At 43.6% G+C, this 27,511-nt stretch overlaps 2 protein-coding genes across 9 annotated transcripts in view; one reads left to right on the plus strand and one right to left on the minus strand.

The window, feature by feature from the left end:
* Positions 1–10,009, plus strand: part of NOC3L (NOC3 like DNA replication regulator) — a 45,106-nt gene extending 35,097 nt beyond the window's left edge. Inside the window, exons 22-24 of one of the 8 annotated variants that reach the window (XR_009559232.2) lie at positions 3,615–3,852; positions 4,215–4,328; positions 5,261–6,211. Coding sequence is in view for 4 of the 8 variants with exons in the window: in XM_030865135.3 (XP_030720995.1) it covers positions 9,543–9,609 (67 nt within the window). In the remaining 4 variants the exon portion in view is untranslated. Of the gene's footprint in view, positions 1–3,614; positions 6,215–9,542 lie in introns of those variants that run through there. The other 7 variants (XR_009559231.2, XR_009559230.2, XR_009559233.2 and 4 more) reach the window with 7 other exon arrangements.
* The window catches only part of PLCE1 (phospholipase C epsilon 1), a 315,415-nt gene that overhangs the window by 5,392 nt on the left and 282,512 nt on the right, over positions 1–27,511 (minus strand). The window contains exons 24-33 of the mRNA XM_060285871.1: positions 24,134–24,265; positions 22,757–23,047; positions 18,625–18,788; positions 16,464–16,725; positions 14,376–14,494; positions 10,499–10,627; positions 8,454–8,663; positions 3,660–3,818; positions 1,977–2,195; positions 1,431–1,643 (exon numbers count right to left, since the gene is read on the minus strand). Coding sequence (XP_060141854.1) covers positions 1,455–1,643; positions 1,977–2,195; positions 3,660–3,818; positions 8,454–8,663; positions 10,499–10,627; positions 14,376–14,494; positions 16,464–16,725; positions 18,625–18,788; positions 22,757–23,047; positions 24,134–24,265 — 1,874 coding nt within the window. The 3' untranslated portion in view covers positions 1,431–1,454. The remainder of the gene's footprint in view (positions 1–1,430; positions 1,644–1,976; positions 2,196–3,659; positions 3,819–8,453; positions 8,664–10,498; positions 10,628–14,375; positions 14,495–16,463; positions 16,726–18,624; positions 18,789–22,756; positions 23,048–24,133; positions 24,266–27,511) is intronic.

Consider the following 27,511-nt stretch of genomic DNA (forward strand, 5'->3'; position numbering starts at 1 on the left):
AACATTATCACACCTGTGATTTATTTGATGCTAGGTTCTTGATATGGAAAACAATATTTGAAATTTTGATCACTGTCTTTATTGTGTGCTCACACACCCACTACCACTGTCACTTTCCAAAAGTTGGAGAGGCTTAGCATGGTACTTAGTCCTAAAGCTCACTGGGCTTTCGGAGACACTGCCTGTCTCGGTGACACTGTGGCAGGAAAGGAAGTGAGTCTGAACTTTAAAAATGGGATACCAGAGGTACCGCAACAGAAAATGGGTGCTGAGCCTTCTCAGAGTCTGGGACACCCGGGGCCTCACTATTCTCTGCATATTCACTATCATCTGGTGCTGTGTGATGTGGATTGCTGCCGTAGAGCCGAGATTTCTTCCTGATGAGTCTTTGCTTTCAGAACCTAAAAAGCCCTGACCCAAGATAATGGGATGTGCAGAAGTTCTGGAGGAGGCAGTTTCCTGTATTTGGCCTCGTCTGTTTTGAAAGAGCTTTCTTTGTAAGTGTATACAGGGCACCAGTTGTTTTAGGAGCTGCTCCTTAAACATTGGCTCAATGTATCAGCCTTCTTTGGGGCTGTTACAAGTCAAATTTGGCCCTGTCAAGAGATATTAATAAATTCTTTAATTATGAGCTTCTACAAATATCTGAGTGTGATGAAGACAGATGCTGCAGCTCTGTAGTATAAGCAACAATGCCTTCACTGCGCAGGTGGTCTCTTGAGAATTTTAAATCTTAGAACTGTGATGGAACAGGTGAAAGGTGGGCGTTAATAATCCCTTGGGTTCGTTAAGAAACTAAGTGAAAAGAAGAAATCTATGTTTGGTTTCCTCACATGCTTTTTCTTTTTTTAAATTCAGGTTCCATATAAATTGTTTTAAGATAGAATGAAATTTACTCTGTATGTGAGCACCAAGCAGTAAGCTGGCAACCAAAGGCATGATTTACCGCAGGCTGTTATGTCATTTTGCTTTCTTTTTAATCATTACATCCTGGATGCCAGATTTTCATTTTTTAATTGAGGCAGAAGAAGTTGAGGTTGTTGAGAGTAAATCAGACCTAAATTAGAAGAACATCAAACTAGAAATCCAAAGGAATAAAAGCTGAGTGGCCCATAGCAGCCCTTCAAGAATGTTCATGTGAGTTACCAGTAATTAAGACAGTTCTGTGTCTGATGAAATAAGGCTGTTGTAGTTTGGGCAAGTTTGTTGTCCTCTTGGGGCCTTTAGTTATCTACAAAATAAGGAGATCTAAAATTATCAGTGCTGAAGTGATGTGTGTCTTCAGAGCCCTTTTCCTGCAGGGTACCATTCCTACCTGCCTCAGGGACATCCTCCTCTTGGAAAAGACAAACGACAGTGTACAGACTGTGTCTTACAAAGTAGTGTAAGTTGACCCCCCCGTTTCAGAACAGTGCAATGACTCAGAATACCTGGGTAAAACGTGCTACCCTTGCTCACTGTCGATAGTCTATCGTGTCACTGGAGGACAAGCCGCCCACAGGTTTCTCCTCCTTGTTTTGGACATTTTCGGAGGCCAAGACCTGAGAAGGTGATGTGAGTCCTCGGGGCTGTTTAGTCGACTTGGTGAGCTTCTTGAGTTCGCTTGCAAAAGAGATGCCTTTTCTTTTGTCTTCTCGGGATGCCTGTGGAAAACGAGAATCTTCCATTGGTATTAGGTTAAAGCCAGGGTCCCCAATCACATGACACTATCAGAAAAAGCCCTTCCTTTCCTGTTCCCTTTCTAGTAAGTAGAGCTTTGGAAAGCAGGGCTGAGGGACTCCCCTCTCAGGACTGTGGAAGCTCAGAGGGGAAGACATTTCTTTCCACACAGTGAAAACAGCCAAACAACATTCTTCCGACTAATTTCCTTGACTCGGAAACTTTCCCCTAGATTTCACTAGCTCCTGAATTTGATTACACTGTAGTTATGAATATCAAATAATTTGTGAAGAGAGAAAAATAACCTTGCACTTTACCTGCACTTGTTCCTTTAGCTTAAGGATGAATTTTCCTGCACCTTTCCACCTGCTTTGAGCTTGAAAAACACACTCCTGATCCAAAAGGACACGCTGGGAGGACTTTGGGGTAGAAGACTTCCTGTTGGCAGTGTCTTTCACCACCTCTTCCAAAAGCACATAATCACCCGGGTTCGGGTTGCTCAAGATGCTATAGGAATATTTGGCTTTGCATAAGGTCTGAAAGACAAGTTATGATCAACTGAATAAAGACACACTATCTCCAACACCTGCTTCACTGTAGATGAGACTTTGAGGTGGGAAAATACCAGACTTTAAGAGATGGAGGGGGTCTTTCAGATCATGTCATCCCACTTCTCATTATACATTGTCGTAGTTGTAGCTAGCTTATAGGAACTTTCCCACATTGCCTCATTTAGCTTCACAACCGTCCATGATTTAGGTGTTACTCTGCCCGTTTTTCAGACAAGGAAGTTTAAGCATACAGAGGTCAGGCAGATTCCAGTGGATGCACAGCTAGTAAGTAACAGAAAAAGGACTTGAACTGGATTTTCTGCATCCACCAAAGCTGGTAGAGATGGAAGGTCATGCAGACAGTGAGGGACAGAATCTTGACCCTCGGGAGCCTCTTTGTTCCACGAGGCTCCCTCTTCATCTTAGAGTCTTAGATGTTAGAACTTACCTGGTCTCACTTCTCATTTAGTACAAGATTATCTTTCATTTATGCGTTTATTCACTCATCACATGTTTAGTGAGGGCTTACTATGTCCCAGATACTGTATATAGTTTGGGGAGTTCAAGGTCTATTAAAGAGGCTAATATTAACCAAACTATCATGCAATAAGAATAGCAAATAGCACTTAAGTAGTGTTTGCCATGTGCTAGGTGTTGTAATAGGCGAATGTGCTTTACATATATTTACTTAGTCTTCACAATAACTCTATAAGGAAAGTGCTAATGTACTATCTCCATGTTATCTGCATGGTAGCTTAGCACATGGTGTTGTGCTGGAGTCCACTGGAATCAGATGTGGTGGGAGGATTTACAAGATAGAAACTGGCAAATGCTACAAAATCAGGGCCTTTTTTTTTTTTTTTTTGAAGCGAGCCAGTTTACCAGCACACCAGTGTAACTAAGGCTCAGATGGTTCAATAACTTGTCCAAGCTCTCAGAGCTAGTAAGAAGTAGAGCTGGGATTTGCACCTGGAGCAATCTGATCTAGAGTCTGGTAACTGTTATGCTATCTTCTCAAGTGAGTGTTTAATAAACGCAAACCATAACAGGGCTTCAAAAGAAGGAAACAGAGTACTCTGAAGCCATGTACACAGAGAAGCATGACCAGAGGAGGGGAGAGGGTCAGAGGAGGCCTCCTGCATGTCCTCTGAAGGATCCCTGAGAGATGGCCATTAAGTATTGGCTTAGGCCTTTCTGGGATGATGACGTTCCCGCTCTGCAGAGCCACCTTCTAGATCCATTACTGAGGCTTCAGAGAGAGCCTGACTCACAGTAGATACTGGGCAAGTATCGTTGAAGGAATCAGTATTTCCCAGCCTTAAGAGGCACACTCTCCCTTGTCAGGTCCCCTTTGTTCTAAAACCTCATTCACAAAGGGAGCTGAAATCTGATTTGTCCCAATAGTTCACACTGAGGACAGGACTGAGGGGAGGAAGGGGAGGCCTTCACCTGCTGAATGACGTCCTGTGCAGTGCTGACGCGGGGCGCCTTGATGACTGTCCGCGGCTGCTCGGGAGAAACGTCGTGCACTTGGACAAAGAAACTCTCCTCCTCTGAGCTCAGGATCATCTCCTTGTCATCTTGAACGATGCTCTTCTCTTCCAGGTTCTGTGTTAAAAAAGAAGAAAAGTCTGAGTGGATGGTAAGATGGTGTAGAATAAGGAAAGAAAAGCCTAGCAAAAATTTGACATGGATCTTGGTAACGTGGAAGCAACTTCTTAGCTTTATATTCCATACGCTAGTTACTATTTCATAAACTATTCTAAAAGGATTTACATCTCTTCTTAGAGGAGGAAAGTACTGTAAGTTTCTGCTGATGTTGACACGCTGATAAGGTTTGGTCCAGAACAAGCCAGTAGATCTGCTCCTATGAGCTGTGGATTTTGAGTCCAAATCAGCTAGAGATAAATTTGTAAAAAGACAATATGCCATTTTGTCAATTACTAAAAGCCAAATAAGAACACAATAAATACATTTAAGAGAAATCTACCCATTCTCCCACAGACCTTGAGCACTTAAGAAATGCTAGACATCTGAAACGTGAGACATGCAAAATCGGCATTCAGGCAGGCTGGATGAACAAAACCCACAGTGGAAAGGCTAAAACAATGACTGGAAGTAAGTCACATCGAAAGGAATATCGACAAAATTCTCAATAATTATGAGAATTGGTCATCAGGTTAGATGGCTTTTGGTGGGCTGGCTTTCAGTGAATTTTACATATATAATTATATATTACATACACAGATATATCTATAGACATATGTATCTTTTAAAAAATTTTCAAGCGGTAAGGAAATATATCAATAAAAAGGCAAACTTCCCATTTCTACCTTTTTTCTTTTTCTCTTCCACCTCTCCCATCTCATTCTCCACAAAAAACCCCACTGTTATTAGGTTGCATATCCTTTTAACCATCTGCTATGGATATACAAATGTATTTTTGTATATGTGAATAAATATATACAAAGAAACCCTGGAATTATGTGAATTTAGATATAATGTGATCGTCAAATGGCCCCTGTCAAATGAGGTTATGTAAAGCTGTCTTCCGCAAGGGGGAGGCAAGGCAAGTGAGCAATAGGGAACCCCATCTCAGGAACTGAGGATGTGGCAGGAAGGCCCTCCAGTCCTCAGCATTCTAGCTTAATCTCAGATCAGGCCACAGAAATGGTGCTACCTAACCAGAAGACTCCAAGAATCACTGTCATTGTCCTGGAAAGTCCAGCCAGCCCCAGGACCTAGAATAGTCCCCACTGATTTTAAAGTCAAAATGGACAACTGTCACCAGGTGGCGCCAAACTGTAGCCAGGACCAGAAAGGACTGGCTCCTGGGGCTTCTCACCAACCAGGCACACAGCCTCGCCCCAATCATTTCATTAAGCTTGCAGTCGTGGTCCCTAGAATTTACACAACTGAACTGTTTTGACCCCATTCATCATATTATGCGTGAAGGGGAGAGAGCCATTGTCTATTTTTATTACATAAAATGAGACTGTACTCTAGTACCTATGTTATCCTACAACTCCTTTTTTCTCTCCACTTAAAAGACTGTGAGGCTTCCCTGGTGCCGCAGTGGTTGAGAATCTGCCTGCCAATGCAGGAGACACGGGTTTGAGCCCTGGTCTGGGAAGATCCCACATGTCACGGAGCAACTGGGCCCGTGAGCCACAATTACTGAGCCTGCGCGTCTGGAGCCTGTGCTCCGCCAACAAGAGAGACCGCGATAGTGAGAGGCCCGCGCACCGCGATGAAGAGTGGCCCCCACTTGCCGCAACTAGAGAAAGCCCTCGCACAGAAACGAAGACCTAACATAGCCATAAATAAATAAATAAATAAGAAAGAAAGAAACGAGAGAATAAATAAAATTATTAAAATAAAAAAGACTGTGATCATCATTTCATGTCAGTTCCTAAAGATTTTGCATAATATGTCATTGCATTGATTATAATATATTTAACCAATCGGGGAGTGGGGTTGGGTGCTAATTCACATGACATAATTTATAATCTCAGGGTTCTGAAAGCTAGGATGTAAGTAAGCAAGACAAAAAACAAAAAAGTTCTAAGTTGCCACATAAAATATCCCAATGACCATGCACTGGGAATTACTTCTAAGAGCACTCCTTAGAGCTTTACTCAGAGCTTATTAATGTTTAAGCCGTTTTCAGCCACATTAGAAGCCACAGATTATGAACATAACAATAACCTTCATTTGCATATTCCTTTACAGTCTACTAAGCATTTCTCTACATATTGTCTACATGTTTGGCATGAGTCTCATGATAATCTTTTTGAGTCAAGCAGGGTAGTTCCTCTCATAGATTTTACAAATTAGGGCATAGAGGTTTACAGAATTCAGATGAGCCATTGAAGGTCATCCATCTAATTTGTGTCAGAGACAGGTTTGTCTGACTTCAAATCCAGCAGGTGTCAGAGGACAGCATATTGACCACAGGAAGATACCTAACAGCTTGAGAGCCCAGAAGACAAGAAAATCATACAAGGCAGGCAGGTAAGACCAGAGGTAACAGACTGCAGCTTCATGGGCAAACTGCTTATGTTACTAGTTCCACAAAGTAACTAAATGGAAATACTTATAGCCCAAATCTATCAGCTATGCCAGTGTCCGCTTGCATTCAATGCACGCTGAATTCATTTCGTCAATCAGTAAATTTGTACTGTGTGTTGCTGTGCAGCCGGTAAGCCTAGATACATGAAATATGATGTTATCTTTTGAGATGTACTTCAGTCATTTCGAAACTCTTCTCCCAACAAAGGCATATAAAGGAGAACTTGCTGTACTGTATTCATCAGAAAATGCTTCCCCTCTAATTTCTCCTTTTTTCAAAATGCTTCTGTTCCACCAGCCTTTATTAAACATTCGTTCCCGATGTCTCTATTGCCTGCTGTCATATACATTTTTTTTTTTTGGCGGTACGCAGGCCTCTCACTGCTGTGGCCTCTCCCATCGTGGAGCACAGGCTCCGGACACGCAGGCTCAGCAGCCATGGCTCACGGGCCCAGCCGCTCCACGGCATGTGGGATCCTCCCGGACCGGGGCACGAACCCGTGTCCCCTGCATCAGCAGGCGGACTCTCAACCACTGCGCCACCAGGGAAGCCCTGTCATATACATTTTAAGTTGCATATGGGGCACCCCTTACTCCTGGTCCTTCCAACCATGTGATGAAGTTCCAAGGCAACACTCAGCAGGCTGCCCACGTTTCCTCCTGCTCACCACCTCCCACGGTGCGTGTGGGAGAAGCCGCAGAGATTGATGCAACTCCAGCCTGGCCAGCACAGGGTAGTGGAAAGAACACTGACCTGGAAGCCGTAAGACTTGAGTGCTGTCTCCTTCTCACCCTGGCGTGATCTAACTTCTCTGAACCTGTTTTCTTTGTGTAGAATGGTTTCCATTACATCATGAGATCATTCAAACTAGTGGGTGCTTGAGAGCGTTAAATGCTGTAAGTCATGATGCAAAGATATGGTTTAACAAACTCACTTCTTCACTGAAATTGTCATTTCTAGGATACTTTTTTACATGTGACAAAGACAATTAGAAATAGGAAAAAAATTTAGAGGGAAATTAAAGATGGCTTCAAAAATCCAGCTAAGCCCTCTATTTTCTCATAAAGCTATTATTATTAGAATTGCTTTTCCTCCGTCTTAGTAATTTGTATGTCTGATGGGGAGAGGACGCTAGGGAGACAAGTACGTTTCTTTGCTTAAAGCAAGTGTCCTTTTATCATCTAAGGCAATGTTAGGAGGGAAGGCAGTGGCTCTGGTTCCCAGAGGAGATGCTAGAGTTCTGTGGATGCTGCAGGCCACGTTCATAGTTAGGTAGAGTGAAAAAGTAACACATGATGCTGAAAATGGGCTCCTTATCTCTACTGTGTCCCAGCAAGCATGGACCAGCAATGGGCGTTTTACCAGCCCAGCTCTATTACATGCCCCAAAGAGGCAGATCATGTGCCTAGAAGAGGGCTTGGCACATTTTAGGTGCTCAATAAATATTTGTTTAATCGAATTGTTGAATTGATTCAACTGCTTCATTATCGACTTATCATGAGGTATGATTGTGTAATGATCTTGTATGTCATTTTTTAAAAATCGAAGTAAGTCAGTGGGCTCCTATCAATTTATTAAAAAAAAAAATGTGTTCCATCAGCAAACCCCATCAGGAGCCCAAGAATCTGGAGCTGACGGGCAGTCGTATTGTTTCCGTTATGAGAATGATCATGGGAATATTGTTACAAATTCGGACCAAGGCTGAGAGGTTATTCTTACTTTGTGTAAAGTTATGGAATATTTTCAAAGAAATACTGTTATTTCACGTATTAGCACAAAACATTTTGTTAGCTAAAACTTGAACAGGCAACAAACCCCCAAACGCAAAATGCCTCCAGGCCTTCCATTACACACTACTGTGACCCTCATAACCATGTCTTCACATAAACAGATAAAACACTGGATGCACCACTGATGACATGCTTAAGGAATCCTTCAGTTCTTTCTCCCTTTGTTTCCTAAGGGATGATTTTTAGACCAAATTTCTGTAACTTAGAGTTAACATTCTGAATATGTGCAGAAGAATAAAATCAATTCTCCACACTTACTTAAGAAGACTATAAAGCAAGTTGCAATGATAAGAAATTCTGAAGTTGAGGCAGGCGGCTAGTGGTGAGGTGGTGAGTTACATATGAGCTGCTACAATGTAGGCTGCCCCAGGACACACTTACTTCCTGCTGGGTTTTTAAGACAATCCTGCCAACATATCCCTCTTCTGGAAACCAGCTGCTTAAAATCTGCATGATCTCTTCTTCTGGACCAATGGGTCTCTGGAACGGTTGTTTCCTACATTCATTCTTTTCTTTAGATACAAAATATTTTTCTTCCATTAAAAAATAGTCTGTGGCAACAGGTTTGGTGTCTTGATCAATGGTCAGACTCTAAAGAAAAAACAAAGGCAAATTTAGGCACACCTCTGAAGAGTGGGCAAAAGAACAAGTCTATTTTCATGGGGTTCGGATAGGTTTGATGTGCAATTTGTAAGCGAAACCTACCCTGCACCATTGCATAATTCTTTTTGGAAGATCTAAGAATTCTCTTACGTCCAAAAAGGATTGTTTATGTTCATTCTGGGCAATGACACAATTTATTCATAATCCCCAGACAGTATAACTATTTTTCCCACTGCTGGAATGAGAGCTCTTACTGAATTAAAAACTTTAGGTTTTTCAATCCGTGAACTTAGCTCTTTGTAATCTTGCAACACAGGACGGAGGGCAAAGAACCTAGTCCAGCTTTTACCAAGATAATCTCCCATTCTCCTTTTGGAAATACTCAGTCATCTGCTAATCTCATCTGTTCTAAGTTCCTGGGAATTCCCCTTTCAGTAAACTCTTTTGGCTGCCTTGGGTCTTTTGGCTGCGTTGCTGCGCGCAGGCTTTCTCTAGTTGCGAGCGGGGGCTACTCTTGGTTGTGGTGCGCTGGCTTCTCACTGCAGTGGCTTCTCTTGTTGCGGAGCACGGGCTCTAGGCACGTGGGCTCAGTAGTTGTGGCGCACGGGCTTAGTTGCTCTGCAGCATGTGGGGTCTTCCCGGACCAGGGCTCGAACCTGTGTCCCCTGCACTGGCAGGTGGATTCTTAACCACTGTGCCACCAGGGAAGTCCAAAGTCACAACCTCTTAATTTTGTTTCATATTACGATTGAGGCACTGATTGATTCTAAAGCATAATCCAGACACAGTAGGAGAACTTATAAACACTAGCCATCATGATAGTTTCTCTTACTGATGTTTTCTTTCACACTTTTTTCTTTTGTCCAGGTTACCGACAGAGGCTAAACTTGAAGTGAGTGACCAGAGAAGGATGCTACCATCCGGCTTAGATTGAGCAAACATTCTTCTCTTTAGGCATCCCCCCCCACCGGCCCCCAACAATGATGCAAGGACCAGAGTCAGCACTTGGCACTGCTGCATCTCACTTGGAGAAGCAGAATGAACTGGGGATGGGGTGGGGGAGCAGAAGATTCTCAAGAAGACTCTGCTCCTCTTACCCCAGCCCTTGGTCTATGGTCGATGCTGGGCTGTGGGTTGTGTGGGGCAAGGCAGCTACTACTACAGCAATAATTCAGGGCACGAAGCTTCCAGGAGCAGGTCAGTCGACACTGTTAGCTGCATGATAGGGCCAGCGTCACTCCCTCCCCAGTCCTGCTTTACACCTATAGCCCTGTGATTACTCACGTAGGGTGACAGTAATATGCTACTTTTTATGGGTGGTCCGTGGAAATGTTTCCTTACTTTACATCATCATATTTTTTTTTTTTTTGCGGTACGCGGGCCTCTCACTGTTGTGGCCTCTCCCTCGGAGCACAGGCTCCGGACGCGCAGGCTCAGCGGCCATGGCTCACGGGCCCAGCCGCTCCGCGGCATGTGGGATCTTCCCAGACCCGGGCACGATCCCGTGTCCCCTGCATCGGCAGGCGGACTCTCAACCACTGCGCCACCAGGGAAGCCCTACATCATCATATTTTATAACGTCTCCAAAACCCCAACAGTGCTTTGTGATAGTAGACACCGAAGTTCATGGACGGACGGATTTAAAAAACAAAGCCCCCCAAACCACTTGGTAGTAGCTTCTGTTTGATAATCTATGAAATCTGACACGAGCTGCTTTCTCTGACTTTAAGTCCGTTGTAAAATGTTGAGCGCGATGTTAACCTGTGCATAGAGAGTCCCCTCAAAGGAGAACTGTTTATTAGCTACAGGTTCAGTGAACTTACTTGTTGGAGAAGCTGCTTTGCCTTGGTGCCTCCATTTATGGAGAAAACAGCAAAGGGCTCTGGACCTGGGACCCCATGTACTGTGACTCTGTGAATCTGCAAACATTTTCTTTCTTCTGTATTAAACATCTGTCAAGGAAGATCACATGGTTTCTCATTCATTTACATTCTCATATTGTTTCTAGGCTACACCAATACGGAAGTGCTAGTTCTTAGACGTACGTATAGGGACACGTAAATGCAAAACAAGAGCATCCTTTTATAACCAGGTGCATCTGTTTGTGGTTCAATAGGCAATGGTGCATCTTGCTTAATAGTCTAGTAAGAATATTTAGCAGCATACCACCAAAATATTAATTTATTTTAAATAACAGTGTCTCTTTCCATCATAATTAGGGGACTGATATTATCTGAAATGTATGTCAGTCCTTACTTATGAAGAGACATTCAACAGTGTCTGTCGAGTTCCATCCCTCTTCAGGGCACTGGGCTAGAATTTTGGATGGTAAGATGATAAATAAAATATTCTGGCCTTAAGAAGCTTGCTGTCCAGGCATACAAATAATTATGATACAAAAAGTATTTCTGTTAGGAGGAGTTGGGAAGGTGTATAACTCACAAGTCTTTGAGCAGTTTGTATATTAAGATATATTCATTCATTTAAAATACAAAATCATTTATGGAGGGCTGGCAGTGAATCAGACATTTTGCCTGCCCCTGGGGATTCAGGGAGAAATGGGACATTATCCCTGGCTTCAAGGGCTCCCAGTTGAATAGAACAGCTAGGAGAGAACGTGGACAATTATAAGAAGCATGGTAAGTTCCTTGGGAGCCCAGGTTTGGAGGAAATCGAGAGCACCTCCAGAAAGTGGTTATCATCTGAAGGCCCAGTGTGAATTAGCAGATAAAGAGCGGGACAAGAACATCCTCAATATTGGTATAGCCTGCGTATAAAGCGTTAGAGGTGGCCTAAAGCAAGGCATTCTGGGAACCTCAATGAATTCCGTGAGGTGATGGAGGGGAAAAGGCTGCCTAAATATTTTGTTTAGCATGCATTTTGTTTTTATTTGGTGTGGGGGAGGAGAGGTTGGCTGTTTTGTTATGCTTGTACAATGCGTTTTTATTATTTAATCAATTTTATTAAGACATGATTTGCATACCATAAAATACATGCATTTTAATTGTATGGCTCAGCCTGCACTATATTTTTAAAAAGTTGAAATAGTTGCCAACATTTATGCCAATCCAGATGTCCTGACAGTCTTGAAAACCAGAATATCTGGCAAAACTGCTTGGCAACAAGCAGCTGGAGCTGAGAGCAGGGTGGCAGCTGTCCCTTTAAATGACCCATGAGCTCCCGGCTTTCCCAGAGTCTCTGCCCAGTCCACATACAAACGTTATCCTGAGAGCAAAGGAGAGCTGAGCAAGGGTTTTTAACAGAAGAGTGACATGGTCAGATTTGAGTTTTAGATAGAACTGTCTAAAAGGCCCTAAAGGAGGACATACAGAGGTGGTCAGACTCAGAGGGAGGGGGACCAGTTAGGAACCCACAGCCACAAGCCAGGTGAGAATGAACGAGGGCCAAGATGGTAGGGACGGATAGAGATGAATGGATTTGAAAGATACTAAGGAGACAGATTTATCGAGTCTTACACGGGGCAGTGAGAGAGAAGGAGAAGCCCAGGATGATCTTCAGTTACTGTCTTGAGCAATGGAAGGTGATGACTTCCAAGGTCAAAGAACACATATTTACCAAGCATATATGCTGCTGCCTGGGATGTACCTAGGATGGTATGGTGTGATATAATTGAAAATAAATATCTGGTCTTTGCTCATAGTTCCTGGCACACATCTTCTAAACCCTCGGAATCTCTGGAGTGACGAGAGTTTTCTGTGTGCTGATAAGATGACTTACGGCTGGAGGCCCCTAGATGGCTTCAGGATGGGAGCTGATCACCGGAAAGACCAAGTCATGATTAGATGGTTGGAACTTTCAGCCCCTGCTACTGCTGACTTCAGGGGAGGGGAAAGGAGCTGGGGGTTGAGTTAATCACTAATGGCCAATGACTTACTCAGTCATGCCTATGCGAGGAAACACCCACGAAACCCCCTAAGAGACGGGATTCTGAGAGCTTCTGGGCTGTTGAACACATGGAGGTGCCGGGAGGGTGGTGTGTCCAGAGAAGGCATGGAGACTCTGCTCCCTCTCCCCTCATATCTCACCCTATGTATCTTTTCCATTGGCTGGTCCTGAGTTGTATCCTTGATAATAAACTGGTGATAGTAAGTAAAGCACTTTCCTGAGTCGTTCAGGAGTCATTCTGTGAGTCATTCTAGCAAACTACTGGCCCTAAGGAGGGGGTTGTGGGAACCGCTTGGATTTATAGCTGGCCAGTCAGGAGTACCAGTGACAGCCTGGGACTTGCAACTGGCATCTGAAGTGGGGACCGTGCTGTGGGACTGAGCCCTTAACTTGTGGGATCTGATGCTCAGCCCAGGTAGATAGTGTCGGAACTGAACTGAACTGTAGGACACCAAGCTGGCATCAGAGAGTTGGAGAAGTAGTGTCGAGAAGACACCACACATTTGGTGTCAGAAGTGTTGTGAGGAAGAATGGTTCATTCATGGCATGTGTGGGATCTTCAGCTCTAATAGGTATTGAGGGCAACCAACCCAGAAGTGGACACTAAGCTCTGCCTTGCCTTTCTGAAAGCATCTAATTCTTGCTCTTAGGTACCAGGCAGCCCCGTCCCTGCTTCCCAGTCCTCTGCACCAGGCAGAGGCAATACCTCCCCCTACTTTGGCCAAAGTGCTGTGCTCAACTTCGATCACTCGTTGAAAGGAAAAGGAGGAGAACTTAAGAAAACAAGGTGAGGGACAGAGAAAGAGAAGAAACTGTTGAGCTTAGGGAAAGAGAAGCAGAGGAGAAAGCAGGGCTATTCAGAGGTGGCAGCAGCAGTGGCTAAACCCAGAGCCATTGTGAGCACAGAAGGCGCCTTTCCAAAGGTTGTTAGGACCCTGTTGAAGTACAAGATGGATGCAACCATGAATAGATTATTAAACATGTAAAGAGGCGACTGATGGACACCCTTTTATATTAATTTTTAAAGAGCAAGCAAAGGGGAATTAACCAGTTAATTAAAGGAGAGTTCCTTGTTTAAGCAAACAACCTGCATTATTGGGGTGAGTGCTGGTCCAATGGTTCTGGAAGTTCAATGGCTTGGACCTTACCTGGGGAACCTGTTAAAACACAGCTCCTGTAAAGGTGGCCCTTTCTGCGGTGTTCCTCTCCCACTCCCAAGAGTGCAGATGCTGTCTCTCCCCAGGTACCAGGGGATCGCTATGCTTGCAGTTATGTGTCACCAGCAGTGCCTGGCTGCTCACCCGACCCTGCTCGCCTGTGATGTCTGCCCCTGGACTGCTGAAGAAGCAAAGGATTTTCCTCGTCTAACCTAAACTTTCTAGAAGTATCAAGATGCTTCCTAGCAGGCTTTGCATAACTAGCCTTTCCCCCGTGTTGTTATTTTTGGCTCACTTCCCTGGTAGGCACTATAATGTACTCGTTCAGAGTATGGGCTTTGGCACTAGATGAACTCGGGTTTATAGCCGTGTGACCTCAGGTGTACTTAGCTCTTACCTTCCTTTGTAACATGGAGATGATACTAATAGCTATTACATGAAGTTATGGAAAGGATTAAGTGAGTTAGTATATGTGTAAAGTGCTTAGAAAGTGTCAAGTGTCAGCCATTATTATTAGTAGTATTTCCGTAGCTACCTAATCAATAACTCAGATGGGCCACATTCCTGGACCACAAGAAAGCCTGCCTCCAGCATAGCAATCCCCACAAGTAAGCTGAATGAAATAGAACTTAATTACCAAAGAGGCCGGCATAGTATTGCCAGAGGAATTTTCTTCCATCCTCCTGCTGTTTATGAATAAACTAGAGATTTCCAAGACTTCATTGTGGAGGTTTCGCAGCTGAAGATGTCGATATCCTGGAACAATGCAGAATTGGGAAAAGCTTGTTAGCTGTGCACTGCAGAGCTCTGCAAAGGAGATCCCCCAGGGAGGTCAGTAAATGATAGGGAGAAATAAGACTTTAAGATGGGCAGGGGTGACAACAAACTGATGCCTTTTCCCCAGGAGTGTTGCCCCAGGGGACAGTTTGGGGCTACCTAGTGGTAGTTAACTTGTCCAAGGTCTGTTTTTAACTTAGGCTCAAACTGAAAATTTTAAACTCAAACCAAATATAGTAGGAAAACCTGATCATTTTTGTTTATCAAGTCATCTAGAATAACTGTTCCACAAATATTCCATTTTAGAACAGCTTTAGTGATAATAAAATATTCCAACAATAGGGGGTTGGCTAAATAAGTTATGGTGTGTATTTGTGCAAGTATAAAATGGAGTAATATGCAGCTCTGAAAAGTGGTAATAAAGACGTATAGCTATTAACCTGAAAAGTTGATCACTACATACATCAGTAAGTGAAAACCAGTAAGTTGCAAAACACTAAGATTAGTAGGAAGCTTACTTGTGCAAAATATATACTATATGCTAATATGTATATACATGGGTAGAGGTGTAAAGCCTGCAAAAGATATATACCAAAAGTAACTATTTTGAAGAGATGGAAAAAAGAATAATTAAAAAAAACTGGTTTTGCTTCTCTGTACTTTGTCATATTTCTGTAATAACTGTGATGAACTGAATGGTGTCCTCCTAAAATTCATATGTTGAAGCCCTAACTCCCATTACGTCAGAATGTGACTCTCTGGAGATAGGGTCTTTAAAGAGGTGATGGGGTTAAAATGGGTCATTAGGGTGGGTCCTAATCCAATATGACCAGCGTCCTTGTAAGAAGAGGGGACTGGAGAGCAGACACGGAGAAACACCAGATGCTGTGCACACAGACCAAGGGATGGCCCTGTGAGGACACAAGGAGAAGGTGGCCATCTGCAAGCCAAGGAGAGAGGCCTCAGAAGAAAGCAAACTTGCTGAAACCTTGATCTTGGGCTTCTAGCCTTCAAAACTGACAAAATAAACCTCTGTTGTTTAAGCCACCCAGTCTGTGGTATTTTGTTACACAGCCCTAGCTGACTAACACAGTGACCACGCACTACTCACACAATGGAGAAGAGAAACAAGGAAAAACTAAAAAGTAGGAGACTGTAACATGTTGGTGGTGCTCAGAGGCTGGCAGAGTATGGCTGTGGGAGGAAGTATGTCCTGGAAACTTGGTACTCAAAGGAGGTCAGCAGAGTCAGCATCCCTGGAGCTTGTTAGAAAGGGAGAATCTCAAGCCCCAGGCCCACAGCATCAGGGTCTGTATTTTATTACTAAGAGCCTGGGTGACTCAACTGCACATCAAAGTTTGAGAAAGCAGTGCACAGACGTTCTAGACAGGTGCGACAAGCTGCTGTTTCCCCCAAGGGCCATGGCAAAGCCCACATGCAGCAAGCCAGCAGCTCTGGCCTTTGCTCAGAATCTTCCACCTTCCCTGCTCTGCATCCAAACCCACCCCCGGCTTCTGACACTGGACTCCACCACCACCACCGACTCCAACCTTGTCCCACTCATGCCACAGCACACCCCAACCCTCCCTGTTCTCGGTTTCCTCTCCTCACGTCAGTCCCTGCTTTAAACATGCCAGGGGTAAGGCGGCGCTATCTGGGGAGGGATGTATGTCGACAAGAGCACAACGACTGCCGCTCCCAACATCAGCAACAGTGGGAGAGGCTGCACTTCATAACAGACGCTGTCAATAACTTCGGATTTTAGAATAACGTAAAAGAAAAATGTCTTTTGAGACATGCTCAGTGTTCAAACTTGTATTATTTGCTTCTGCCTCTTATTTTAACGTGAAAATTTCAAATATATACGAAAGTAGAGAGAAGCGTGTAATGAACCCCGGGGCATCCATCGCTCAGATACAATTATGAACTTTGGACAATTTGATTCTACCTCGCTTTAGAGCCTTGAGGGGGATGATTCTCTGCGCAGTTACCACCGAGCTGTTGTTCTCCACAACGGCAAAACGAAGAAATAGGAGATCTTCAAAGTGAACCCGGAAGAGGAACTGTTCATTCCACATGGGGTTCAGAGTATTGCGGTGGATGGGCTTCGTGCGGAAGTGGCAGCTATCCAGGGCCATGCCCAGGACGTCGACCTCTATACACGGGCTTCCCGTGCTGTTACTCGGGCACACGTTCTGCCCAGAGACAATCTGAGGAGGAAAAAGGATCAAAGTCACTGAAGATGCGAAAGAGACAGAGGTCGCCTCTGAGCCTCATCGCTTCCCTCCACAAAGAAAGACAAAGAACCCTTTGGAATGGACCAGGTAAATGATTAATAAGGCTGCTAAAAAAAGAGAAGTTATCACAATCAGGTAATTGCGTGACTGGAATCACGGTAAAATCTATTTTGTCAACAGCATTTACCTAACTATAACCTTTCAATTGTCAACATGTTCAAATATCTTCAAAAACCATGTAATTAAGATGAAATTAAGTTTGTTGAGAAAGAAGAAGACCTTATATATGAAACCACAGATGTGTTACTTACGTTCTGTTCAAAGTGTTTTAGGTGTATCTTTTACAACTTCAAAAATTTTTTCTTGAATAGTTAGGTTCTGGAGCAAGTCACAGGGAATGTTGTTAAAAATTCATAGCCTTCTGGGCTCCCCTGGTGGCACAGTGGTTGGGAGTCCGCCTGCCGATGCAGGGGACGCGGATTCGTGCCCCGGTGCAGGAAGATCCCACATGCCGCGGAGCGGCTGGGCCCGTGAGCCATGGCCGCTGAGCCTGCGCATCCGGAGCCTGTGCTCCGCAACGGGAGAGGCCACAACAGTGAGAGGACCGCATACCACCAAAAAAGAAAAAAAAAAAAAAAATTCATAGCCTTCTGTCAACATGAAGCTATACTCAAGTCTAGTGAAAATGGTCACACAGAAAAGGAGCTACTGCTCTACTGTCTTAGGGAAAGAGAAAAAGCAGTTTGGTGGTAGGAAAATCTCTCAGTTGGGATCTCCCAGGGTTTTGAGGTGTTGTGTGCAGAGGCTGCTTGGGAAACAGACAAGATCTAGAGATGGATGGAGGGATAACTTCATCGCTCCCTGTCTTTTCTATCACCCATTCAGTGTTTTGTTTTGTTTTGTTTTTTTCCTCAGCTAAGAGGGAGTGAGAGAAGCTGGAAATAAAAATGAGTAATGAGCTACCAGGACTCTGATGTTAAGGGCAGTCTGTGGAGTTTTGACAGTTAGTTAATTAGGCAATAAAAGGAATAAGGAAAGGCCAGGAATGACAAAGGTTAAACTGTAAGGAGGAAGATATTTAATTGATTTGTATATTGATGCCTGTTTTACCTTTTATAAGAGCTTGTTAGAGTTTAAGATGACCTGCTCTAAGAAAGAGCTCAGCTTTTATGGGATGCACTGAGAGTTATGACTCTGAGGGCCCTGGAAGACAGAATTACCATCATCAGTATGGAGGTGGTAGCAGGGAGCTCATAACTCCACCTACTGGGCTCTAGCGAATACAGCGCCTGGTGACTGCATACCTAAACCTCAGCCGCTGCTGTCTGAGAAGTAAAGAAATTCTTTTGGGAACTAAATCTGCACCAACAAAATTGTGACATGAGAGTTTTGTAATGCCTTGAGTTCTAAAGGCATTACACCTTAGAATCCCAATAGAATATAGGAAGGGCGGGCTTCCCTGGTGGCGCAGTGGTTAAGAATCCGCCTGCCAGTGCAGGGGACATGGGTTCAAGCCCTGGTCCAGGAAGATCCCACATGTCGCGGAGCAACTAAGCCTGTGCGCCACAACTACTGAGCCTGCGCTCTAGAGCCCGTGAGCCACAACTACTGAGCCTGCATGTTGCAACTACTGAAGCCCATGAGCATAGAGCCTGTGCTCCGCAACAAGAGAAGCCACCACAATGAGAAGCCCGCAGACCGCAACGAAGAGAAGACCCCGCTTGCCGCAACTAGAGAAAGCCCGCGTGCAGCAACGAAAACCCAACGCAACCATAAATAAATAAATAATAAATTTATATATATATAAAAGGAATATAGGAAGGGCTTAAACACCTTCCTATATTCTATTGGGACCATCAGGGCCAGACTTACAGTTAAAGAATAGATGGCAGGCTCCATGTTGTCCAGGTCTCTTTCCAAGGGAGAAAACTTCTGATACATGGGACAGTTCTTGTCCCACAGAACTGGGGGTTTCAGAACATAACCACAGCCACCGTTGGCCTCAAACATGGCAGCATTTAAATGTAAAGGCAGATCTGCAAAACAGTCAACATCACTTGTTACCTTGTCACTAAAGTGTCATCTTACAAATTGACTTTTTCGATTTTCCCTAAGCGTAAGCAGGAAGAAGAGAGAACCAAGCACTCACTCCATAGACTGAGTGCCTACTATGTGCCAGCGCGTGTTAGGCACCAGAGATACAGCAGGAAATAAGACACAAAATCCCCATCTTCATGGAGCTCACTGTCTATGGGATATGCCCCATGTTCCCACTCCAACCCAGGAGCCACTTAAAAACACCTGCCACTTAAAAACTCCTTTTGCAAATTAAAATTTACAACATCCTTCCAAAAAATAATCTTTGAAATACCCCATTTTATACTGAATTTTAGAAAGGCATAATGGCATTTTCTTATCCCTAAACACCAAACCATGAAGACAGTTGTACGACCAATTCTTGCTTTTTCAAACATAAGATAAAATCTTAAGAATCCAGGAAAGATCAGGAGAAGAGCCAGAGAAACGTATCTTTTTCTTGAAATTTCAATTTTAACTCATAAATCGTAGTGTTTCTACCTCTATTTTTAAGCTGTAGTTAAATATGAAAGAAAAATCATTATCACATGTGATTCACATTATGTCCACAATCCCCTCCATAGTGCACTCTGGGAACCCTCACAACAGCTTCCAGTCTTCTGTGGCCAAATTTTATTTGGCAGAGTTGTTTGATGAACGGTTGGATCCCTGCACGGATTCTGGGCTCTTACACACTCAAATGCTCATCTGATGGCACAAGTCTGTAGTAAAGTTACATTCCAAATGAGCAAAACGTTTATGAGACACACCTGACAAATGTTCCCTCTGATAGATTCCTTCCATGTGCAGAATGAACTCTGATAAATGGACCGACATCAAGGAAAAGTGTGCTAAATGAGGACCACAGAGCAATGAGAAGTTGGCCGCTCCTCATCTCGTGTGTGAAATTTTTCCCCATACGTGGGGTTGGCTGGGATTGTGTGCAGGAATTTCTAGGGTCAGATGTCTTAGACACATATCAAAGCTCCTTGGACCTCTGTCTCCTTATCTACAAAATTAGTGCATTGGACCCCACCTCTCAGACCCCTTCCAGCCCCAATATGACTGATTCATTGAGGCCAATTGTCTTGCCTGCAGTGGGAGAAAATTCTCTTCCCAGGCTGCTCTGTGACAGAGGAACATAGATGTGGGCAGAGAATGGTTCAAAGAGTGAAGAAAGTATCTCAGGAAGAGTTGGTAAGTAAGAAATGGATACACAGTACATTGCTAAAAAAATTACAGCAGCTCACACTTACTGCACTCTTACTATGTATCAAGCCCCATTCTAAGAACTCGTGTGTATTAGTGCCTCCCAATAACACATGAGGTAGATTCTCATTTTTATAGATGAAGAAACTGAGGCACAAGAAGTGAAAAAGCCCAAGGCACATAGCCAGTAAGAGGTAAATGTTAAGGTTCGAACCCAGACAGCCTGACCCACAGTTCCTAATCTTAACTACTGAGCCATTTAATGTACATCTCACAGGAGTGTCATGAAGATAAGTGAGGTCCTTATCTTTAGACCCGAGTGTAGACCCGAGCTATTTCTGGTTCCAGATCACTGCAGACCTTCTTGGAGTTGATGGAGTCATTAGAGATCTTGGGAAGAGATGCCCTAAGTCCATGGACACCACTTTAGGGCACTGGGGTCCCCTGAAATTCAGGAAGTGTAAGGCAGATGACCTATGGAACATATCTGGAGGCTAGAGGGGCACTGGGAGGGGGTTCTTTGTTATTTGGCTGGCATGCTTCTTGGAAAACCAAGAACTCCTTAACCCAGGAATTCTTTTTCAAAAATTAAAAAATAGTGATTCCAACGTTGACTCTTCTCTGTCTATTTGGACTTGAAATTCACATAGCAATACCTAGAAGAGAGCTGGACTCAAAATCAAGAACTATAGGTTCAGACTGCAGTGGGGCTCATTGAGACAATCTGTTAGCTCAGTGCAACATGCATTTATTGAGCATCTACTGTGTGCAAGGGATTGACCAGGCTCTACCCCAGTGTGCAGGAATGAAGACCACTTTTACAGATGAACACACTGAAACTGCATGTAGCGTGAGCTTTGCCCAGCGTGGGAGATTTTTAATCATTGCTTGCTGCCTAGAATCAAGAGAGGTTATATGGCAGCACTCCCACCTGAGTTGGAAGATTATGTAGAGAAACCTGAGGATGAATCACACAACACAGCCTCCTGCCCCACCCCGAGCGGGGCAAAGGGAACATGCACTCCGGCTTGATTTGGGAAAGAGACAGAGCCTTCAGGGATGAGTGGAGGCCAAGGTGCAGCCTCAGTGTGTGCTTCCAGACCACAGAGAGGCCCAAGGAGGGGCAATACCCGTGTCCCCTTCAGCTGCGGCTCCCTCTGCCATCAGTGGAGCCAGTATGTCTGCGCCAGCCTAGGCACTTCAGGAGAAAGGACACGTCCCAAACCAAGTGCATTTCCATTTCCTTGAGAAAACCATTTTGCTAGTTATTTCAGTTCACTTAAAATATTTCAGTATCATCTCCACCAAGGGCAACAGTGGACTTGGGGCTATAGACAGGGCCAGAGATATAAACCCACAAGCCACTTGGGACAGATTGAAAATAAATTTTTACAGCTTTTAAAATATTTCACTATTATTTCCACTTGCAAGTCCAAATCATACTGTTTTCATAACTTATCAAAAGCACTTAATGGTAGCTAACGTTTGTGGAATGCTGTCTGTGCTCCAGGCACTATGCTAAGTATGGTATTTCACCTGCATTATCTTACTCAATTTCAACTGAAAGAAGCAAATATAACAAAGGCAAGAAAATATGACTGATGTCTCTAACCAGGGTCAGCCACAAATGGGCTCTGGTGGTGCCAGTGCCAGGCGGCTAGCTGGTCCCAGAGCTACAACTGTGGTTTGACCTCGGCTGCAGGCAGGGCTAAGCTATGGTCGATGGGACAGCACAGTTGGTTAGGATCTGATTCAGTTCACGTGAGAGGAAGGAGGAGGCTGCTTGATGGTTCAAAGAGAAGACTCTGGTTTTTGAATGAGCTTCTAGGAAAACGTTCCTCATCTGCTCTTTCCTCCTCTGCTGTAGCTCCCACCTCTCACCACGTCTAAGTGGAACCAAAACGTTTTATTCTCTAAACCCCCAGAGTGCTTGAATTTATTATTATAAGTCATACTGTGATTTTGAGCCACTTAATTGCTCTATGTCTTGGTTTGCTCATCTGAAAAATGGGGATCATAAAGGTACCCACTTCTTAGAGTTGTTTCAAAGATTAAATGAGAAAATAGGGGTCAAGAATTGAGATGGTGCCTGGTGGACAGTGAACATGCAATAAAAGGTAGCTTGTAACCTGGAGTTTTTGGCCTCATCTGTTATCTCAGGACGGTGGAGAAGCAGGAACACTACTTTCTCGGTTCATGTAATTCACAGACTTGTTTCCTTTGTGTCAGCTGCTCTTACAGCACTGACCATTAATCTCCATTTCAATCTCAAAGGGATGAGAGGAAGCTAAAATGGTATTAACTTGCAAAGGGTTTCGAGAGACCCTACTTTTTCACTGCAAGAACAAGAGATTAGCAAGACAGTTACTAAGGGCGTTAGGAAATCTCTACCCCATCAGGTCTTTAAAAACAAACTGGACACAGCCTGGCAAGAACAGTCTTATGTTTGAAAAGTGCTTTAAAAACGGGGCAGAACCAGGAGACTAAGAGGGGCTCCCTGAAGGTTCTTTTCTATTGCCTTAACTCTGGAAAGTCAAGAGCACAGTTCAGTATCGAATTCACTTCTGTTCTCTGTCATCTGTATTTTTACCCTCACATAGGCCTCAGCTGGGAATCTTGCCCCCTTTGAAACGTTTTTTGTTGAACTACGTTTGCTGAGATATAAGACGCAAAGGAGCGAGGGGAAGGGGCACCCCTCCGGGTGAAGCAGGCCCATTACCATCTGTCTGGTAGTTGAGCGCCACGAGCTGTATCCCATGGAGCCAGAAGAGGAGGGGGCTGGGGTTGGACGAGTCGATGCGGGTGGCAGCCGGATACGTCCTCAGCAGCTGGCAGGCAGTGTGCTGGATCAGTTTCTGAGAACACCTGCGACACAGACGCTTGGCGGCGTTTTCATTCAGCGAGGAGATGTGGTAGCATTTGGGAGTTCTAATGATAGCGCTGAGGGACGTGGCTGGGTTGACAGAGGAAGGCGAGTCCTCCCAGGCCTGTCGCATTCCTTCACAGGAACCTAAACCCCCCAGAGATTAGCCTCAGATTAGTGCAGAAAACTTTACATATTTTAGCAAGAGAAACCTGAACAACACCCCAGGAAAGAATCACAACACATCACACATCAGAATACATCTTGAGTGTTACTTGTGAGTGAGACCAAATGATAGCTACCGAGGGTATGCCTTTCTCCTTGCTAGATGGGATGCTACCCATTCAAGGGTCAATAAATAATAAAGCCAATTAGACCTTCCCCCAAAAAGGGAGAGCTAAAGTGAGTGCCGCAACACCATTTTAAATTAAAAGCCTGAAAGTCCTTTGCCTCAGTACCTCATCTGTCCTGTGGATATATCTGCATAAATACACAACAGTATATGTATAAGGGTGTTCAATCTAGCAGTGTTTTTTATAGCAAGAAAAAAAAAAAGCAACAAAAAACCCGGGAAGCAACCCAAAAGTTCCACCAGTGAGGAAGTGGTTAAATAAATGCATATCCACACACTGGAATACCACAGGGGCAATAAGGAGAAGGTAGATTATATGTACAGAAAACTATTTGGAAAGTTATTGCAAGTATAAAAGTTATACAAGTTATGTTCAGTTATATCCCATTTGGATTATCTTAAAAAGGATCTTATTTTTCTTGAACTAAACACAATAAACTTAACAGTGGTTACCTCTGGGGAACAGAACTGGGACATTGTGAGTGGAAAGAAACTTTAATAATCCTCTGTATTGTTTGAGTTTTTTAACTCTGAGAATTTATTACTTTGACAAAAAAAAGTAATTAGAGATAAAATGGATATATCTTCTGGAGTTAAAATGGTGAAGAGTGCAGTTCCAAGAACCACTAGAAGGTTCCAAGGTGGCTCCAATTTTTATTTTTGAGGCAAACAGTGTTAGAACACCTTCAGTGAAATGCTATTTTTTAGGAAGTTAAGAGGGTAATTTTGTAATTAAAAAAATATTTATACCACACTTAGATAACATGAACATTCATGAAAATAAAAAAAGATTTAAAAAGTTCCAGCGAAGTGCTTAGTGAAATACTGGAATCCTCCAGCATGCAGATTCAAGCAAAGATACTGTTAGAAGGTGACTTTACTTTTTCCAGATGTTTTGTTAAGTGATGCTGTCTCCCCGGGGCTCATTCTGCCCGGATTGTTGCCAAAAATGGACTTCCTGCTTTTCCTTTCTTTTCCTCTGCTAGAGCCAGATGCATTTAGAGTTGACAGGCCTGTTCCCATAAAATGAAGATAAATAAGCCAAAAACTACAAGCAAGGGAACTCAACATTTTCCATCCCTGTTAATGTTTATTTTGAAGTCCTACTATTCCCTTGTAACCCAGCACAGAAGACCTGCTAGCATTTTTAGCACCGTTAATGATAGCATTGCAGGCAATGATAGCAAAGTTTTTATCTCTGTTGGCAAATGTGACAAGGCCTGCATGATTATTACAGGACAACCACAGATCACACTCACACCCATCTGATTGTACACCAGAAAGATTTCGAAAAATTGCGTGAAAAGAAAGGGCTCCAGAACCTAATCACGCAGCGTGGAGAGATGAAAGAATGGCCAAGAGCCTGAGCGGTAGCGTCATAATTGTCTAGGATCAATTCCTTCCTGAATGAGCTTTGACTTAACATCTGCCTTCTTGATTCCTCAGTTTTCTTATCTACAAAATGGGTGCAATGATAGGAACTCACTCACAGGGTTAATCTGAGGATTGAATGGGAAACAGATTATGATGGTAATCATGTTTCATGGCTTCTCTTTCTCTCTTCTGGTCCAACCACTCCCTGAATCCTTCCTGCCTGTCACAGTGCCCAGCGCAGCGGGAACTTCACAGCTATTTGCTGAATGAGGAAATGAATGCACACCATGCAGACCTGGCTCCAGGGCAGGAAGTGTAATTTAAAGTCACCAGTGCCTCCAAACCATTCTCACTGTCTACAATTGTACCATTAGGGAGTATTTCCTTTAACTGAAGCAGCATTCAGAGGGGCCACTTTGAGATGAAAATTTATCTTCCAAGAACATCATCAGAGAAGACAGGATAAAGTAGTGTTTAATAAGCGTGTAGACTCTAGTGTTTAAACCCTGTTCCCTGCGATGTGACCTCACACAAATTACTTAACCTCTCTGATCACTTCTTCTTCATCTCCAAAAGGGTCATGGTTAGGATTAAATGAGATAATGTATATCCGCATACTTAATAGAGTGTCCTGTTCAGAGAAATTGCTCAGTACACAGCAGCTGTGGGGTTTCTACATTTTTTTTTTCCTCTGAAGTATCCAAAACTGCAAAGATGCACAAACTTGGAACAGTGAATTCTTATGCTTTATCTTAAAACTTTATGTGAATTTTGCCCTCTGCACAATGATCTAACAATGGATTTTCTCCAGAGTAAAAGAGATGAGGGGTCAGAGTGAGGGGCCATGTTCTTTCTGGGGTTTTTGCACACACCCCAGCACATGTTAACATCCTCCAGGGGTATGTGGGCCCTCCTGTGAGGAGCCTGGGCGTTATCTGGGGTGGGGTGAGCACGCAAGGAAACAAGGGCTGGGTGATAAAGAAAGGGGAAGGAATCTGGAGAGGCACAGAGAAGTAATCCAAGGAGCAACAAAGAACCTTCATCTCCCCTGCTGGTCTGTTCACCAATGAAAATGACAACAGCCATTTCGAGAGAGCCAACTATTTTCCAGATAGTGTGCTAATCACGTTGCATACCTTATCGCTACTTTTTACAATAACCCTGCAAGTTAGCAATGTTATGCCTCTTTCGCAGGTAGGGAATCCGAAGTGCAGAGAAGTTACAGAACTGTCCTGGCCAAGCTCACTGAGTAGTGGAGCCCTGCCACTGAAGCAGGTCTGTGATCTTGGGGAAGTTACTTTACTTCTGGAGAAGGTCATACCCATGATCTTCATGGTGCCTCACTGCTCGGAAGAGTTTTTTGCATGTGGCTCCTTGGAAGGGACTTGGGATGGTGAAAGGTGAGATGCATTGAAATTGATAACGTAGCAAAATTAAAATCAACAGTGTAGCAAAATGAACATTTTCTATTATTGTAATTAATATAATTTATTAAGTTATGGCTCAAGAAAATGAACACATTATGGTATTTTCCTCCTGAGCATCAAAACGAATCATAATGACAATAAATATTTAGAAGGTATTACGACAATGATTCTGGCAATATAATTTAGTCATTTTGAGAAGGAAAATAAATTTGGGGAAAGAAAAATGTAAGAAACTTCAATTACTAAAAAAATATATTAGAATATAGTATACCTATAAAGAATGTGTGTTATATAAACACTTCAAAAAAACAGCATACTTGGAATTTTAAAAATAAGTCAAATAACCCCATGCTTCGCCTGTGTCTCAAGTCAAAAGCTAGACCAAATGACGTTTTGACCCTTCCACAATTCTCTACCCGTACAGAAACTTTATCTCTCATAGTGACTTCAAATATCTCTTGGAATTTGTGCTCTTTGTTTACTCAGTGCTTGAGAGGAAAAGACAAAGCCAGAGGAATGGTTTGGGTGCAGTGGCAGCTGAATTTATAAAGAACAAGAGATGCAGTGAGTATGGTTCTTGGATGGAGTGGTCTTCCCATCTGTTCCTGTGATGAAGGACATGCAGGCCATGAGGCTCTTTGACAGTGAAAGGATTTTACCCCGTGATAAGAACAATTTCACGAGCTGCAGATAAGGTCATACTGTACTTATGAGACAGAAAGTCAGGATCTGTGAAACTAAACCTACATAGCTAAGGTCTTGCATTTCTTGGAAATCTTTGCTTGCTACTTATTTATTCTCATCCTCCTCAACAGAATTTGCTAGTAGATAAGCAGCAGCAGCTACCAGAAGTTTAAGAACAATTTATGGGAGAAAACTTAAAATTGAGAAAGCTTCATCTACGATTTTTTTCCCCTTCTGGTGTGTGAACAGACCACTCGTTACCTAGTTTTCCAATAGTCCAGGACCTCTGTCCCATTTGCAGGGCAGAGTGTGAGAACTAGGGCTTAAGAGAAGTCTCTGGAAGCCAGGATCCGCGTCTAGACCATCTTAAAAAAAATGAGGGTTGGGGGCTTCCCTGGTGGCACAGTGGTTGAGAGTCCGCCTGCCAATTCAGGGGACACGGGTTCGTGCCCCGGTCCGGGAGGATCCCGTGTGCCGCGGAGCGGCTGGGCCCGTGGGCCATGGCCGCTGAGCCTGTGCGTCCGGAGCCTGTGCTCCGCAACGGGAGAGGCCACAACAGTGAGAGGCCCGCGTACCGAAAAAAAAAAAAAAAAATGAGGGTTGGTATTTTAACTTCCCTCTCTAGATCAAGTTCATATATGCTGTTTACTAACATTTAGACGGATCCCCCAATTCCAGCTGCTCTCCTGTCCTCAGAAATCTTGTACAAGGGAATCCTTCTTAATAGAAGGAGATGAATTTTTCTGACTTCTATATATTTATGGACTTTCCTGT

This window comes from Globicephala melas, chromosome 16 (genome assembly GCF_963455315.2).
Source record: "Globicephala melas chromosome 16, mGloMel1.2, whole genome shotgun sequence".
In the NCBI taxonomy this organism is placed as follows: domain Eukaryota; kingdom Metazoa; phylum Chordata; class Mammalia; order Artiodactyla; family Delphinidae; genus Globicephala; species Globicephala melas.